This window comes from Kryptolebias marmoratus, linkage group LG20 (genome assembly GCF_001649575.2).
Source record: "Kryptolebias marmoratus isolate JLee-2015 linkage group LG20, ASM164957v2, whole genome shotgun sequence".
Lineage (NCBI taxonomy): Eukaryota > Metazoa > Chordata > Actinopteri > Cyprinodontiformes > Rivulidae > Kryptolebias > Kryptolebias marmoratus.
In genome coordinates this window covers 487,415-505,877 of record NC_051449.1, presented here as the reverse complement: position 1 = coordinate 505,877, position 18,463 = coordinate 487,415, and the positions used below count along the sequence as shown (strand labels likewise).

Sequence of the window (18,463 nt, the reverse complement as noted above, 5' to 3'; positions counted from 1 at the left end):
AGACAGGTGGGCACCTGAGAGGACACCTGCAGGGACACCTGAGGGGACACCTGTGGGACACCTGAAGGGACACCTGAGGGGACACCGGTGGGACACCAGCAGGGACACCTGAAGACAGTCTGATCTGCAGCAGCTGCTGGTTTTATCCTGAATTTCAGACGTTCAGGATCCAAAGTTCAGCTCCTGTTCCTGATTTTTATTCTCCGCCTCGTTCTTTGGTTCTCCTCCTGCAGCTGCTGGTTCTACGATTCATCTTCAGCTTTAAATATTTCCCCACAGGAACACTCGGAGCTCTTCAGCTCCTTTAAAACTCTGTTCTCTGAAATCCTCCAGCTCCGTCTTTGTCTGAAGCTACCGTTAGCTTGTAGCCGCTGTTCAGCTACCTTTAGCTGCTTCTTGTCCTGTTTTTAATGTTCTGCTTCAGTAAATGTCTTCTCAGAGAATGTATTCTCAGTTCGAGGCTCGGATCTCTGCACACGCAGCAAATGGACCCTAACGAGCGGCTCCAGCAGCCAGAATCATCTCAGCACGAGGAGCAGTTTCCTGCCAACTTCCTGGAGCAGCTGAAGAGTCGGAGTCCTTCAGAGCTCCCGGTTCGGACCCGGAGGACTTTCTGTTGGCTCGCAGTCATCAGGACTTTTTTCCTCCAGAATCTGAATCTCATCTTCTTTAACTCCGTGTTCGACCTTCAAAGCCGAACCACAAAGTCTTTATGGCTGGAGAATAAAACCCAGGTGATTAAATCTGACCTCTGCTGCCGTCAGAGTCGTTTTTAACTCAAAGATCTCGTTCCTCCAGCCTGGAGCTGCAGACGGACACTCCGAGCTGCTCTAATTAAACCGAGGTCGTTTTCTGCAGACTAATTACCGAGCCGGACTTCGGCCGCAGGGAGAACAGGACCTGGAAGGTTTTCAGGGCCGAAGCCGGATCTGAAGCTCAGAAGGTCAAAGAGTTTTTACCTCATCAGCAAAAAGTTACTTTAAAAAGTCAAACAGGAGAAAAAAAAGCTTCAAAAACTGAAGAATTAGGAGGATTAAAGTTATTAAAAGCTTCCTTTTTAGACCAGAAACGGCTCAAAGTGGAGCTCCTGCAGGTAAAGTAAAGTACCTTTTCATTTCCACCAGTACTACTTAAAGTACCTTTTCATTTTCATTTCATTTCCAGAACATTTATCAGACCTCTGATCTTTCAGGGTGTTTTTTTTCTGTACGAGCAGGACGTCTTATCGTCTCCGAGGACCCTGACGTCCCTCTGGAGACAAACCTGCTGAGTCATGCTGTAAATAAACGCCGAGCGCGTCGTTTTCATAAAGACCGATATTAACAGGAACCACAGATCCTCTCCGAGCTGCTGCCGCTGCAAACAGACTATTTGGGTTGGACGGCGTTTTTAGATGCGGTTGCTTAGCAACTGGGACTCTTTGTTGAACACGGCTGTGTCATGGTGATGCTGAAACACACACACACACACACACACAGCTAAATATAGACGGATGGAGTCGCACTCGAGTCGTCTCGGGGGAAACGGCTTCGTGTTTCATTCGAGCGTCTCACCAGTGAGGTGACCGGGTCCACTGACCACCAGAACCTGCCGCCACGGGTCCAAAACCCTGAGACGGTTCAAACTGAAGGTCAGAGGGCCCAACGGGGTTAGAATCAGGAGCAGGAAGGATTCAGATAAACTTCAACAAAAACCTCTTCGAGGCATAAAGTCTTCAGTTCAATAATTTCAGGAGTTTCATGAAGAAGATCGTACCGGCGGGCAACATGCTAACGCTACGATACGCTACGCTAAGCTACGCTATGACGGAGAATAAAAAAAAATTAAAAGGCCCAGCCTTCCTTTGAGGAATGCATATCACCCGCCAGCTTTTTAGAGTTAAACTGAGATGATGAGAAAACAACTTATAGCTGCTTCGACCAAATCCTGAAAATAACTTTACAAAAACAAACGCTGTGATGTCATCGTCAGAGCTCAGAGTGTGAGCCGTGGCTGACTCTCAGCTACTACCACCCCAAACTTCAGCTTGATATCTGTAAGGTTGACTGAGTTACAGCCGTTCAGATCTGGAGTTCTTTTCTTGAACTGATTATTAATTTGTTTACTGATAAATGATTGACAGCTGCAGCGAACAAACACTGATCGTTTCACACGGAAGAGCGTTTCAGGAGATCCAAGATGACGCCAAAACGCCACGCAGATGATTATGTCATAACCCCACCCCCAACCTGACCTTTGACCTGAGAGCGTCTTCCTGTGTTTACATGTCAGAGCGGCGTGGACGCTTTAGGCTCCGCGCCTCGTTTCCCGTTTTTGGTACATTTGGAGTCACGGCGCCTCTTACAGGCCCGGCAGAGTTACTGCACCGCATTCAGCCCAGAAACAACAAATAAACTGTTTGTTCTTCATCTCAGGGAACAAAAACTGTTTAACGGAGAATAAAGACGGAAACAAACGATCTGAAACCTGAACTTTTCTGATCGTTTAAAAACAAACATGTTCAAAGGAAAGGATCCAGTTTCTTCATCAGTAACTCAAACTAAAAAATACCGCGGAGCAGCAGATTAAAGAATCTGACTCTGCAGGAGAGAAGTGGGGCGAGAGGCAGAAATATTTATATAAAAATGATAAAAGGCTTGATGCGAGACGAGAACAGAGCAGAGGAACAGAAACGAAGCAACAGCTGGTGGCGGGAACGCCGACCCAAACCCAGAAAAACAGGAAGTAGGTCTTCATCTGAGGAAGACTCTTCAGAGATATAAAAACAACCTGATGTCTCAGAGATCCGCTCGTTTTTAGATCCTGTCAGCAGGAAACTGGTCGACCCAACAGAAGGGAAAATGAATTTCTGCATAAATTCAGTTTTCTGTTTGAGGAATCCTGATCCGAGCCGAGCACGGCGGTCGGACCGCAGGAGGAGTCGGACCGCAGGAGGAGTCGGACGGACGAAGGCCAACAAACAACCTGAAGGGTGTCAGGCCTGCCGAGGCCGGCTGGAAAATGTCAGCAGAGGCTTCAGAGGCGGTCCCGAGGCTGGGGTCAAAGGTCAGCTCAGTGAGGCGTCACGGAGCAAACATGTTAACACATTTCACACTGCTCAGCCCCCTGAGGTTCTGGTTCTGGTTCTGGACCGTTCTGCTGTGTTTGGGATCATTGTCCTGTTTGTCGGACAGATGGCCTCACATCTGACTCCAGAATCAGCCCAAACCATCAGCCCTCCACCGCCGTGCTGACAGCTGGGAGGAGCTGTTTGCTGCAGTGCAGAGAAGGGGCTTTGACCTTTGACCTTTGACCATCTCTCTTAGCATTGACACGCCTGTAGCTCCAGAGCAGCAAAGTAAAAGTTTGCAGGTTTTTACGGCAGGAGTTTCAATAAATTATTGGACCTTTTCCTTGTGGCGGTCATGTGATCTGACGGCAGGACAGGTTTGTGGCGCCACATCAACTCACGGGCAACCATATTTACCTCAGGAGTAACAAACTGTCATTAAAAGGGACCGGATACAGAACCCTGGGGAACAGTACCTGAAAGAGTTTAAACTTAGTTTTCTCATCACTCTGATACAAACAGAGGAGATGATGTGGATGTGACCCGTTTTATTTCTTACACTTGTTCACCAAATATCCCTGTAAATACGTTTTATTTGTACTTTATAAATGTTTGTATTGAATCTAAAGAGGAGGACATATTTGTGACTTTAAAACACGTGCCGTCTCTTATAAAAGACAAATGTCCTCCAGTGTTGGACGTCTCTGTCTTATTCTGATTTATTTTATATTGTTTGTTCTGCAGAGTAACAACAAACACGTTCCAGAGCCCAAATGTTTCCCAAATCTAATCATCGTTTATCTTTTTAAGGCTCTGAGGCAGGAGGAGGAGCAGGAGGAGGAGGAGCAGGAGGAGGAGGAGCAGGAGGAGAAGCAGGAGGAGGAGGAGGAGCAGGAGGAGGAGGAGGAGGAGCAGAAGGAGAAAAAGGAGGAGGAACAGGAGGAGAAAAAGGAGGAGTCTCAGGAAGAAGAAGAAGAAGAAAAAAGGGCTAAAGAACAAACCAGGAGCCGTTCAGGAAACAAGCAGCTGAAGTGATGCTCCATTATGGCCCTGACGAAGACAACGAAGATGAGGAAGACGAGGGGGCCGGAGGGGGCGGAGTGGGGTGGGGGGGCAGGTCTAATGGTCCCTGGTGCAAAACGAAGCATGAATAAAAGATGAGCGTGGAGTTCACGGCGGAGCTAAGTACTCCGTCAGCTGCAGGAGGAGCAGCTCTGCAACCGGATGCTTCAGGTGCAAAAATATAAAAACATTCACAGAAACTTGTTTTTATAAAACCTGGAAACGTTCACGTCTGAACGGACCTCCAACCTGTCAGATCCGATCAAACTGACGGGTGTTTTCTGCACACAGACGGACAGAAACAACATTAAATCTGTTTTTCTGCGTCCAGACTTCCTTTAAGACGGTTAATAAGATCAGCAGGGTTCATGGAGAAGAAGGCAACATATAAAACGAGCAGAAGAGAAACCAGATCAATGAAGACCAGAAATAATCATTTAAGACCATCATTACTATGTGTGGTAGTAGCTGAGAGTCATCCACAAACAGGTCGAGGTTTTAGTTTAAAACTTCAGCATCTAAACTTCTCTCCTCTTTAAGATCTGCTTCAGGTCCTGACTGCTTTCAGCTGCAGGTTTCTCAGCTTTCAGCTGCAGGTTTCTTAGCTTTCAGCTGCAGGTTTCTCAGCTTTCAGCTGCAGGTTTCTTAGCTTTCAGCTGCAGGTTTCTCAGCTTTCAGCTGCAAGTTTCTTAGCTTTCAGCTGCAGGTTTCTTAGCTTTTAGCTGCAGGTTTCTCAGCTTTTACCTGCAGGTTTCTCAGCTTTTAGCTACTCTGGTAAAAGTAGATTGCAGCTTCTGTAAAGTACTTTTACTGAAACCTGGGATCAGTTTCTAGAGGGTGAAAAGTTAAAAACTTCAGACCGGATCAAAAAACAGCCGAAGTGCTGCTGCCAGTTGGATGGCTCGAGCGTCAATATTTACTGTTCCTGACTTCATCCCACTCCGTTCAGGCGAACCTCATCCTAAAATAGAAGAAGTTTTTACAACCATTTGTCTAAAAGGAGGAGCCATTGTTGGCGGATAATTAAACCCTGCAGACGCGCCGACATCACCAGGAAATTACCGCTGTAATGTGCAGCAACACACACTGCAGGGAGAACAGCTGCTCGCACTAATTAACTGCAAATTCATTGTTAACACGAACCCAGCTCCCCGTTAGCAGCTCGGATCGACCCGCCGTACGGCAGCGGACGGCGAGGCCCGGGTCTGCAGAGCCGCACGGCGCCATGATCTAATCCTGACTTTAATGAGGCAATAAGTCAGACTTTTTACTGCCGACACTTCCACCGGCTCAGTCTGCGGCCGAGAGGCCAAACTGAAGTTACATCAGAGCAACTGAAACATCAGACGGCTCCTGATGTTAAATACAGATAAAGGTCATATTCGAACAGAAAACTGGAATTCTTACAGATCTGAAACATAAAATCAGACTGAAAACATCTGAACTTCAAACTCTGACTTTAGAAACAAAACTAACAGATCAGATTTATTGGGAAACGAGGCACTTGGGAGAAAAATTAAAATGCATCTAAATGGTTTCTTCTTCTCCCCCCTTCTTCCTGTTTTTATTAAAACCTAAACTCTTCTCTGTCGGGACAATTGTTTAAATCAAACTAAATGTCACATTTCTGTTTAACTGTCAGAACTCAGATTTTATCCCTCTGTATGTTTTATACACCTGAACACCGTTTTAGCACAACGCCAGGGCGGAAAGACATCAGCAATGACCTCAGAGAAACAAATAATGCTGCTCATTTATCTGGGAGGGGTCAAAGGTCATCTGGAGTCCATCATTCTACAGAGAGAAAGATTAGACAGCTGCTGATCTTCACCCTGAAGGTCAGACCGTGCAGTGAGCTCCATCTCAGACTCTACAGGCCTCAGTCAGCAGGTTAAAGGTCAAAGGTCAAAGCCTCTTCCCTCTAAAAACAACATGGCAGCTCAGACTTCTGGAGCAGAACCAGAACCAGAGGACAGATGTTTACCCAGAATGCACTGCAGCTGTCAGCATGGTGGTGGAGGGCTGATGGTTTGGGCTGATTCTGGAGTCAGATGTGAGGCCATCTGTCCGACAAACAGAACGGTCCAGAACCAGAACCAGAACCTCAGAGAGCTGAGCAGAAACCAATGAGCTGAGAGTGGGCCACAACTCCTCCACAACCAGGAACCCACTGAGAGTTCTGCTGCTGGAGGAGGTTCTGTTGGGTCAGGAGCTGGACCAGGTTCTGCTGGGTCGGGAGCTGGAACCAGGTTCTGCTGGGTCCGGAGCTGGAACCAGGTTCTGTTGGGTTGGGAGCTGGAACCAGGTTCTGTTGGGTCTGGAGCTGGACCAGGTTCTGTTGGGTCGGGAGCCGGACCAGGTTCTGTTGGGTCGGGAGCTGGAACCAGGTTCTGCTGGGTCCGGAGAGTAAATTGTTGCACAGACCCATTATTATGATGCTGATTGTTCGTGTTACAGGAAGTTGAGTAATGCGGCGTGTTCCAATCACTGACGCTGCAGATTAAGGTGCTGAAATTACAGCCGGTAATGATTTCAGGCCGACCCCCCCAGTCCTCCTGCGGCGCGTTAACTTTCCCGCCTCACCCTGCAGAACCAGAACCACGCACACACATGCAGGGCGCTGCAGTGGAGAAAAGGATTGTGGGATTGGGGAGTGGAGGGGGTTTCCCTTTACAAAGACCAGATCCGTTTTCAGCTCGCAGTAAGATCATCCTCCTCAGGGTGCGAGCGCCACGGCTTTCTGCAGCCCGGGTGTCCGGTGAACCGTTCAACACGAGGCAGAAACCGGGAGCTGCAGCTCTGTGAGGTCCACAGATTCACAACAACAACAACAACAACAACAAGGCTCCGGTTTCACCTGGTCCTGCTGAGGAGGACCAGGACCACCAGGAGGGTCCCGCCGAGTCAGCAGCTTCTCGTCTCTTCTGGGTGGAAATAAATCAACCTGAGGGTCATGAAATCATCCATAAAAGACCCAACAGAACGACGCCACATGTCACAGATGTGATAAACCCAGGAGGAGCTCAGGCTCCCTGATCTTCTGAGGATTTGGTGCCAGCTGGGTGTTTACTGCAATCATTACTCAGATCTGCAGAACATCTTCCCTCCCGGGTCACGTGTCGGGTGAACCCTGAGAGGAGCCCGGCGATAAAACACAGCATGCACCGCTGCAGTCGTAAACAAAGTTGCTCCTCTCTGGAGGCAACGCAGCTGAGAAATGATCATCCTCCACCTGCTGACGAGCCGCTGCAGCAAACCCCCTGCAGGACGGAGAAAGGTGGAGGACCGGAGCTGCGGGACGTCCACACTGGGACAAACTCAGCAGGTGTCAGAGGCTCAGAGTGGAAACATGTCACCGACGTCCACAGCAGATGAATAAATCTACAGAGTTTCAGCCCGTCTGACTCAGATGTTAGTGGAGGAATATTATTTTATTGTTCGAGGCGTTTTTAAAACAAGCAACCCGACAGAAACCCGAACAGACGGCACCGTTCAGCTGCAGCTCGAGGAAACCGGATCCTCCGGGCGCCACGAACATTACAGCCGTCTGGGTTCACCGAGGAAGAAATAATCAAGCCCGGCAGAACCTCACACACACACACTCTCTGATAAGAGCAGGACAATCGAATCAGCGCCGGTGTTTGGTGTAATCACACCCCGGCGGAAGACAACAGAGCGAGTCCCGGCGGTACCGTCGCAGCGTGGACCGGAAAGAGCCGGGGCGGTTCTGGAGCTGCTGCTTCAGCAGAATGAAGACCTCAGTCCTGCAGCAGCTTTAAGGCTCCATCCTGGATCCTGGTGTGAACTAATACCAGCCAGGCGGGCCTCTCCTGGTGAAGAACGCCCGGGGGCTCGGTCCGTCCCCCGTGACCTCCCGCTCCATCATGGAAGCCATTTTTCTGCAGGATAAGTGCTTTTTGACAGCTGCTGCCCTCAGCGGGTCACAGGTTTGACAGGACCGCAGCAGAGGAATGTTGGAAACCCAGAAAAAACAACTTTATTGATCCAAGATGAGCGACAGCTGAGCTATAAACGGGATTTATTTTAAACTGGGAATAAAATAAGTTGGAAGGTTCAGTATCACACCTGCAGCTACATGGAAAACCACAACGAGGAACGAGGACGGATCGATGTTTCCCATCATCATCATCATCATCATCATCATCAGATACTTCCTGGTTTAAAGCTGAGAGAAAAACCTAAAGCTTCTCAGAGGCTGAAGTCATTGAAGCTTCTATCTCCTGCTTCTCTAAACTACTAACATTTAAACACCAGATAAAACTCTAATCCCTACTTGAAGGAATGCATGTCGCCCGCCGCTGAATGATCAGCAATAATATTAAAAACAACAAATCTATAAACCACAGCTCCAGCAGCCCCTCGGTGTGACCCGTTTAATGAGTTTAAAGCAGATTACTGATCATTTCTCTGTATTTTTCACCTTGATGTGACTAATTTGGAGCTAATAAAGTCCGGGCGCTGAAAGTCATTAAACTAAACGACCACAGAGTCCATCAGGGAGCTGAACAGAACGATGGAAAAATCCCATTTTCTCAGCGGCCCATGAACACCTCCAGCTGATCACAGATCAGATTATTTTCCACCAAACAGACGCTGAACATCTACGGCTTCATCGCCTCCTGGACCCGTTCTGTATCGACCCGCAGAAACCGCAAAGATTCAAAGTTTCTTTTTAAAAGAATTAAAGAAAAACCAGAAGTTTCTGTTCAGAGCAGCTGATAAACACAAAGTTAGTTATAAATATTTTAGACACGGATAACAGAACCTCTTAGGCTTTGCATCATAATCAATATTGATTGAACAAATGTTTCAGAAGATCCTGATGGGTTCTGATGAACCGGGTCAGGTCCGTTTGCTCCTTCCTGTCAGATGAAGATAAAACAATCGACGCTCCGACACCAGGAATACTTTGAGTTGTTGCTTCATGATAAACTGAACTCTGAACCATTTAAAACATTTAATAGTTTATCGTTTTATTTGTTGCAGAATTGATCCGTCACCAGATGATCGGTGCTGTTGGACGTCCAGAACGTCTGGAAACGTTCGTTAAGTTCTCTGTTTCCTGGATATTTCCTGAACAAGTTGGACTCATTTAGGAGGAAATCTGTCACATCGGGTTCAGGGTTCGTTAAGCTTTAAATGGACCAAGCCAACAATCAGAACCGGATCAAAACTCTGTCAGGAAAATGTTTAACGGCTGTATTTCTGCCCAAGTTTTCACCTCAACTCACAGGAAAATTTACAGATTTAATCTGAACTTCATGTCAGAGAAAAGCTGCCTTTAATGGAGGACGACTCTCAGCTACTACCACCCCGCACCTTTAAACCCGACCCAGTTCATCCGGGTTTGTTTCTGAGTGAAGTCTGGAAACCTGCCTCCGAGCTGAGCTGCACATCTGTCTCAAACCGTCACATCTGGAGGACAGCGCTCGGCTGAAGTGGGCCGAAGCTCCAGTTTGACGCTGAGCCGAAGGCTTTCAGATTTACGGTCAACCTTCAGCTGCCTGATTAACGCAGCGTTGCATTCTGGGCCGCGGTGCTGCCGGCGGCGGCGGGAAGCGCTGACGTGGCAGGTCTCCTGCTCCCCATCGCTGCCGATTTCACTCTGCCTCCAGATCTGGATTCACTGCGTCGTCATGGAAACCAGGATCTGATGATTTCAGACTCTGACCTGAGATTCCCTCGCAGCGTGACAGAGGACCGAATCCAGGAGTTAGACAGGACCGCCACCTGCGGAGTCATCCTCAACTCGAGGTGAAGAAACGTCCAGGAACTAAACACTCAGGTCTGTTCAACTTCATCGACTCTGTTAGCAAAATATCTCATCAACCAGAGGGTTCATTCAAATCATTTCATCTACAACTCAGGTCAAGATGGCCGCCACAGCTAACTGACTTTAGCCTCCCCAGAAATGACAACCTGCTGTGGTAGTAGCTGAGAGTCTCCAACAGATCCTGGAAGATGTCAGCCTAAAACTGGGAAAATATTCCAGGACCGGCGGGACCGGACCTAAAACCCGCCGACTTCTGGAGTCAACACGGTTCAAGATGGCTGCCGCTTCAGTGAAGGGCAGCAGGCCGGTCAGTTTCACAGACAGGAGGTGGTAGTAGCTGAGAGTACACTTTAATCTTGTCCTCATGTTGGAACAAACCGTGTCGTACGCCGGGCCGGCGCTCGCTTTAAATCAGATATTTTACTAACAGAGACTGAAGAGTTTCAGCCTTTTTCTTAAGTTAATATCTGCTGCAGCATTAAACTGTTAGAGCTTAAAAGGAAATTAAACTTTTACTGGAAATATTTTAGATTTAAAAAATAAAACGCCTCAGAATTTGGACTCTGAGCAGCTTAGATTTAAACTAAAACCGTCTGAACTGTTCGAACAAACAGAGGATTGTTATTTCTTGTCCAGCTGAGGAGTACAACTCGTTCTGTGAAGCAACATGAAGCCGTCAGACGAGCTCCGAGGGACGGAGACAAAGTTCAGCCTGAAGGACTCGAGACGTTCCCCAGCAAAGGACAGAATCTGACGGACGGGTCAGAAACTTTCTGATTTTTCCCTTCAACTCAAATATTCTTATCATATCTGTAGCTTAAAGGGCTATTCCATCCATTTAGAAGCAGATTCTTGGTTTTAGGTCTTAGTTTGTTTTCTGCGGAGCGGCTGCTCTTCTGTCTGTGAACCGCTGCGGTTCTGTGGTTCTGTGGTTCCGCGGTCGTTCACAGAGGCCGATGTGGGGTTTTATCTCTTAACAGATCAGGGAACAGTTTCATCTTCAGCGTTTTATTAGTTTCAGGAAGGAGCGACAGCAGCTGGTCCACCAGCAGAGCCGACGAGCTCCCGGCTGGTCAGAGGACTGAGACCAAAGTGGAGCTTAAAACAGCTTCAGCCTCATTGAAGCTGATTTATGAACATTTCAGCTGAAACATGATATTCCTGCAGCTAGATTAACAGGAAGTGCTACAGCTAGCTGCTGCTGCTGCTTGGGAATAACCACAGAATTATGCAATCATTGTGACATTAAAGCTGGATCTGAGCCCAGATCAGTTCGGATCTTTAAACCACCTTGGCTGAATTTAAAAGGAGCGGACCTGAGCCATCTGCAACAGGTAAGACGCTCGCTGTTCACCACCTCTCCACAGAAACCTGACTTTCTACAGAGCTAACAGAAAACCAGCAGCAGCTCCATCTCCAGCCCCCTCATCGGATGAAGAGCCGCAGCCGCCATGATGGAGCTGACCTCAGATCGGCTCCAGCTCCAGATGATGTAACTTCAGTGGGTTTCAAGAGCTTCCAAAGTTGGACAGGAGAGAGCAGCAGCTGCTGTTTCATAACCAGCTGCTCAGAGGCACCGGGTCAGAGCCGAACATCAGAACCAGCTCAGAACCTCACTCAGAACAGAACCAGCTCGGAACCAATCAGCACCGAGCCGCAGGTACTCACACGAAGGCGTGGTAGAGCAGCGCCCATCCTCGCGGCCTCTCCAGCGCGTCGTACAGCAGGTTCTGGATCTTCCTCCTGCGGATGTTGTTCCTCTTCGCGGGCCGGGTGTAGCTCATGGGGGTCTTGGCCAGCAGTCCGATGCCGATGCCCTGCGTGGCCCGGCCCGGACCCACCAGCAGCAGCGCGCCATCCTTCTCCGCCCCGCCGCCGCCGCCGCCGCCGCCGCCTTGGTCCAACAGATCCCCGGGAGGAGGCGCGGCGCAGGGCGGCTTCTTCTGCTCCTCCGAGCCGCTAGCGACGGTCCTGGACCGGAGCCCCATGGTCAGCGCTGAGAGGCCGGGGGGGGCCGCATGCCATGGTCCGAGACACCCAGTGTTCAGCAGAGGGTCCTTAAAGGCTGCGGTCCGCGGCGCTGCGCGACCTGCGGGGGGAGGACAGGGGGGACAGGGGGGGTCACACATCTGGACTCACAGGAAAACAGCTGCGGTGCGTAAAAACCCGCCCTGCCAGGTCTGACGGGCTCACTGAGATCCGCGTCAGGTTCTGGACCCGAATCCAGGCGAGACCACCTCAGAGCCCGCGGAGCTCTCTGTGTGGTCCACAGCCGAACCGAACCCGAACCAGAGCCGAACCGGCTGCAGCTTCGTGTTTATTTTACGCGTCGGGAGACAAAAAGCACCTGATCCGATGCTCCGACCGAACCGAGCCGAACCGAGCCCCCCTACCTGCATCGGATCCCGAGCATCATGGTGCGAGTCCCCGGGGCTTCCAGCCTCCATCCACCTGCAGAGGAAGCGGCGCGAGGAGGAGAGGAGGAGAGGAGGAGAAGCTGCTCTCATCAGCACCAGCGCGGGGACGCCACGTGCGCGCACACGGCGGGCCGTGCACGCGGAAAGACTGCGCACACCTTGATGGATCCAGGCGGGGAGGGACACGCGCGCTCGTGAGAACTTGATATGCATCGTCACGTAGACGTGCACGCGCAGCGGGACGTAAAACATCTTCCTTTGGGAAACAGATGATGAACGGAGGGGAGGGGTTTCCCGCCGTTAGGTTATCACCCGCCGGCAGACAGCATGTTTTCACCCGCGCTCCTCTGTCAGTAAAATATCTCAGGATCCACTGATGGAGTTTAATGAAACTCAAAGAGATCACTGGTTGAACTGTTGGAGTCAACCTGATTCAAGATGGCCGCCACAGCCATCAGAGTGGGTCAGATTCACAGAACTTGGTGTGGTAGTAGCTGAGAGTCATCCCAGCACAGACTGAGGGCAACAAGCATTCCTTTAAAAGACCTTCAGAGGAACGTTTACTTCCTGTAACTGAATGGCTGCATAACTCAAGGGATGGACAAGCATCAGCCGACAACTCGTTTTAAACTAGATCTTTGTTGTAATTTGTTCCCATTTCTTTAGTTTAATTTATAAACATTTAAATAAAAGGAAAAATATGTTCTACAGATGACATCATTAAACACAAAAACCCAGAAACCTCTCAGAACCAGCTGAACCCAGAACCGGATCATTGCAGCTATTATTAATTTCCCTTTAAATAAAACAAGGTGAAACTTAATCACAATCATTGTAAGAGGCTTTAATCAGCGTTCTGGTGGCTGTAATTACGTCTGGTTGGTTGATTAGCTGAGAGACCCTCAGAGGGGAGAAGAGTCGGGACTTCCACACTCATTTCTGGTAAAACATTTAAGAATATTAAGTGTTTTTATATGATAATGGGAGTCAATCCCTGAGCTAATTCTGGGACAAATTACAGAAAAATGACAAAAACAAGCTAGCTGCTAGCTTTAGCATTAGCTTAGCAAACAAAGACTCAAAAAACAAAATGGAAACAACTGAAAGTCGCGTTAAACGTCTCTTTCGTGACATTAAAGCCGCTTTATCCATTTTATCTTTCAGGGTTAAAATCTCCAGATTTTCCTCCTTCAGGACCGGATTAAACTCAGAACTCTAAACTTCCAGAAAATCTCCAAACTGCTGGAAAACATCCACGATAAACTCCACTTTGTTTCCCTTCGTTGGGGTTTATTTCAATAAAAAATAAACTGAGGTTAAACGAAGCGGCGCCTGGTTTTAATTATCTGATCAGCACACCTGGTTTGTCTTCACTCGTTCGCTCCAACAGTTATAAAATAATCTGTTTGGCTTTTTATCATTATTTTGTTTGGTTTTGTGAACATTTAGCATGTTTCCCCTCTGCAGCAGCGGAGAAGTCTCCTCCGTCCCCACGTCCCGACGAACAGACCTGTTATCCTGAAATACATCGATTGTTTGTCTTCTTTAGTATTTCTACTTAAACGCTGGCAGTCGGTGGATTTGACTAATTATCTGGATGAGGAACGGCCGAGCGAGTCTGTAATTGAAAAAGCAATAACTGTCTGCTGCTGCTTCTCCGGACGGGACCGATCTGAGCCCGACCAGCGGCTCATAAAAATCAATCCTCCTGCTGATGGTTCGGGGTTTTTTATAGCTGCCGCTGCAGTAAATCTCTTACAGCAGCAACGTCGGTGTTAAAAACTGTCCTTGAAGCTTCTCGTGACCCTTTTCTGTCAAAATAAAAACAAGGAACGAGCGTTTAACGAGCGCAAAGATTCCTGTTTGTTTTCTGACAAACGTGGAAGTATTTAGTCAGGACAGGATTGATCAAACACTTCGGGGCTGTTTGGAGATCAATTCCAGGTAAAGTGATTGGTGAGGCTCCGATCAATACTCGTGTTCGTGGCAATGAGCCGATTCATTTCTAACTAAACTTTCACTTTACAGAAACATTCTTCGGTCCCAACCAGCCGTTAGCCCGTCAGTCCGGTCAGAAAGAAGGATTTCTCCGGTTCTTTTCAAACCTGTCTGTGTTTGTGATGCTCAAACACAACCGAGGGATTTATGTCCAAACCTAAACACTGATTTATCCCCAATACTTTGAAACAACCATGGAGGACAGGAACCGTGGAGACAGAGGCGAACCCAGAACGCAGACTCATAATTAAAGGGAACAAAAAACTAATTTATTAAACTAAAGAAAAAATGAAAACAAACAGCTGACGTGGCAGCAAAACAAAAAGAACAAACGGAGCATAAACATGGAGCGAAGGAATTGAGACCAGACGGCAAAAGCAACAACCAACAGACGACTAACACAGACAATGAACCAGCGACTAGTGGGAGAAATGACCGGGTATTTGAGTACTGAGGATAACGAGGTGAGTGGGAACAGGTGGAGTGATTACAGAGTCGGGACAGGTGTAGATGGGCGTGGCTAACAGGCAAGTGAGTGACTGGGGAAGGGTGAAATGAAACATGAACATGAGACAAAACAAAAAGCAAATACAACAGAATAGAAACAAAACAAAAACCCAAACCAAATAAAAATAAAACATAAACAAAACCCATAGAAAAACCAAATCACCACACAAACTGAACCAACCAGCTGAGACATAAGAGCCAATCCTGAGCAGCTGGTTGGTTATGATGTCTAACCAGGTGATTGTTAAAGCCTGTGGTCTGATGATTTGTTTGAAACAGTTCACCTTTAAGCCGAAGATGATGTGACAGTTGGTGTTTTTGTGGTGAATACTGATGACTTTTCCTCCCGTCTGAGGATCTTTGCCTCCTGAACTTCAGGTTTTCAGAGTATTTCCTGTTTACTCAGACACTCGGCAATCTTCCCTCTGCAGGCGCGGGGTCTTTGTGGAAGAAGCAGCTGGTGAATAATTGAAGACGTTACAGGGCTGCGTTATATCTGCATGATGTGGCCGACTCTTCTGCATGTTTTATTCATCCTCTTCATCCAACTTTTACAACAAGGTTAAAACACACAAAGGCAGCCCATGTGGAGATGACTCAGACGGCTTTTTGATTTCAGCGGGGGGAGGAAGGTTTCAGCCGGAGCTGAACTCCTGAAGGTCTTCACGTTTCCTAGAAGCTTTTCCTCGAATCAACAGAAAGATCATCGAGTTTGAGGCAGAGAGCAGAATGTTCCCGAGAAAAATCAACACAAGATGTGACGACAACTAAAACCTTTACTTTACTAACTCATGGATCCATTTACTGCAGAATATTTCATAAGAAGCCAGACTGTTGATCAGATCTTTCTCCAACCAGAAAAGGACAAAAACATCTGGAGATTCCAGCTGCAGGATATGACAGACTGTACCTCAGATGGAAACAGATACCAGAAGAAGAAGAAGATTCAAAGTGAAAACAGGACTTCTGATGAGAACCCTGAAGACGGCTGTGGGTCCAGAGAGCTGGTTCAGGCTCGTACTCACGGAGAACCCTGAGGGACCCGGTCAAACGTCTTCTCCAGGTCCACAAAACACACGTAGACTGGTCGGGCAAACTCCCAGGCCCCCCTGAGGACCCTAGTGAGGGTAAAGAGCTGGTCCAGTGTTCCACGGCCGGGACGAAACCAGCATTCTTCCTCCAGTCGACTGGACTCTCTTCTCCAGCAGGTTCCTTCCCCTCCAAAGAGGACATTTAATGTTCCAGGAGCCAGCTGTGGTCAGGTGCAGGTGGTGGGCCCTCAGGAAGGTGAACCCGACCGGGCCCGTGGGTAGAGGTCCGATCACCAGGCCTACTGTCACAGCCCACTTCCTGTCTGTTTCACTGACGGATCCAGAACCAGAGCGGAGCGTCTGGAGAAGCTGAAGTTGACCTCCAGGAGGAGCAGCAGGGAATCCTGACGGGTCCTCGCTGACGGACAGCCGTCATGAATCCAGCTGCTCGGCTGAATAATGAGTCCGGCTCCCGGAGCGAGGAGAGGTCAGATCCAATGACTCAGCATAAATATCAAGCTGATGGGGGGGCAGTGATCAGCATACGACCTCTGTGAGGAGCCTGAAGTAACGCAGATTATTTCTCTTCTTTCAAACACGGGGGTCCCTGCGGAGGAGCCGCAGCACCGAATATCGATTTCCAGAACAGCTTCACCTTCTGAAGGATCGGGGGAGGCAGACTCGTCTGCGAGGGTCAGAGAGAGAAAAGGTCACTCCGCCGAACCTCCGAGAGATGGATGGCTTCCATTTACAGAGCAGAGAGGACCTTCAGTCGCTGCGAAGTCTAACAGATCATCCAGAGACGGGAGGGGAGCGGGTTCGACCTGGGCTTTAACGGGACGGGCACAGAACCAGAACCAGAACCAGGACCAGAACCAGGACCAGAGGAGGGAAATCTACCAGAGCTCCTGCTGCTGCTTCATACGATCCAGAGAAGCTGACAACAAACTGAAACAAAGACTGTAAAAGAAATTAAAATGTCCAGAGCTGAACTCATCAGTTCCTTCACATCTGCTCCAGATGTTGGAGCTGGATTCTGGACTCCTGTCGTGGTCCGGTTCTCTGGGTTCAGTTTGTCCTGAGTTTTCACCGCCAGCTCATAAATACAACATAAAACCAGTTTTAAAAAAATCATTGTTGAAAACATCACACTTTCAAACAGTTTGATGAAGTAATTTAAACTAGAGAGCTGAAATAAGCTGTTACAGCTCAAACTGAGAAATTAAAGATAAAAAAGGAGAACGAAATAAAGAAACGGAGCAAAACTGGAGCTGAAAGGTCAAAGCAGCAAAATGCTAGCTAACAGCTAAAAGTAGCACAGGAGGAAAAGTAATGCTCTGAGGCAGATTTCAAAGAGAATCTGGATGTATTTCTATAGACCTAAAAGTCCCGTCACCCGTCGGCTCGGTGCGAACGCTTCGGTTTAAATGAAATTAACGGTTTAAATAAGAAAAAGTTTCAAACAGGACAACAGCTGCTGACTCAGTGTTCACACAGCTGAGGTTACTCCTCTGATTGGCTGCTGATCACGGCTCTGCATCGTCCACAGCAGCAGAAACAAACACCTGAGCAGAGATGGAGGAAAGTTATCTGAATTCCTCCCGGAAAGACGAGGAATAAAACATGTCCGCTCAGGAAACCAAAGGCTTCCTGCTGGACTGTGAAGCAGCACGGCCTCCATCTGAGCCCGGTGTGCAGCGACCTCGCCGCTCGTCAGCACGGCGGTAATTAAACCGAGCCGTTCAGGACTGATTCTTCTCAGGTGTTCGGGTCGGTTCAGCAGCCGTTACTTCGCAGCTCGGAGGCTGTTTTCTGCTGCTGAAGGGAAACATGAGCTTCCTCCTCCCAGCCGTCAGCACGGTGGTGGAGGGCTGATGGTTCGGGTCGACCACCATCTCCTCTGGAGTCAAATATGAGGCCACCGGACCGAACCGGGTCCTGACCTCAAACGATGAAGAACTGAACAGCGGTGGGTCACAAAAAGCAGCCGAGGAGGAAAACACTCTGAGCCAATAAACCGCACACATAATGGTCCCGCCGGGATAATAAACAGGAGTTAAATGGCTTAAATACCACTAATGAGGTTTTTCTGCTGATGGCGGCCGACTTTACCAACAAACTGGACCTCGTGGGCCTCGAGAGCAGCTGCTTCATTCTTCAGTGAAATCAGCTCCTTTCTGCCTCACAGAAGTCAGAGCAGGAGACTCTTCCTCCATAATTCATGAAGAAGGGAGGAAATCTGCTGATCGATTCGCTGCTCAAATCTGGGTCAGAGCTGCAAATCTGGAAAAATAAAACTGTTTCGTCAGACCGAAGATCCTGAGCTTCCTTAAGGCTAAAGTCCCGTTTTTATGGGTTTAACATTAATTACAGCAGCTCCACAAAGGTAGAAACTGTAGGAGGGCAGTAAAGACGCCCCGTCCACAACAAGATCTGAGTCTTTGTTAGAGAAATAAATCTGTTTCTGTACGCAGCATCTGGAAGCATAAACATCTGAACGTCCTGCATGGAGCCAACAGAACCGTCCAAATATAGACGGCAGGATGATAAAAGAGCTGCGAGGCTGTCAGGACACCAGGAGGAGGAGGAGGAGGAGGAGGGGGGG

The 18,463-nt window shown here is 48.5% G+C and overlaps 2 protein-coding genes across 2 annotated transcripts in view; both read right to left on the bottom strand.

Annotated features, from left to right (window-relative positions):
• Window positions 1–11,923, bottom strand: part of kcnq3 (potassium voltage-gated channel, KQT-like subfamily, member 3) — a 34,258-nt gene extending 22,335 nt beyond the window's left edge. Inside the window, exon 1 of the mRNA XM_025002229.2 lies at window positions 11,574–11,923. Within this exon, the coding sequence (XP_024857997.1) occupies window positions 11,574–11,893 (320 nt within the window). The 5' untranslated portion in view covers window positions 11,894–11,923. The remainder of the gene's footprint in view (window positions 1–11,573) is intronic.
• lrrc6 (leucine rich repeat containing 6) overlaps window positions 11,869–18,463 on the bottom strand; it is a 14,595-nt gene continuing 8,000 nt past the window's right edge. The window contains exon 11 of the mRNA XM_025002231.2: window positions 11,869–11,994. Within this exon, the coding sequence (XP_024857999.1) occupies window positions 11,964–11,994 (31 nt within the window). The 3' untranslated portion in view covers window positions 11,869–11,963. The remainder of the gene's footprint in view (window positions 11,995–18,463) is intronic.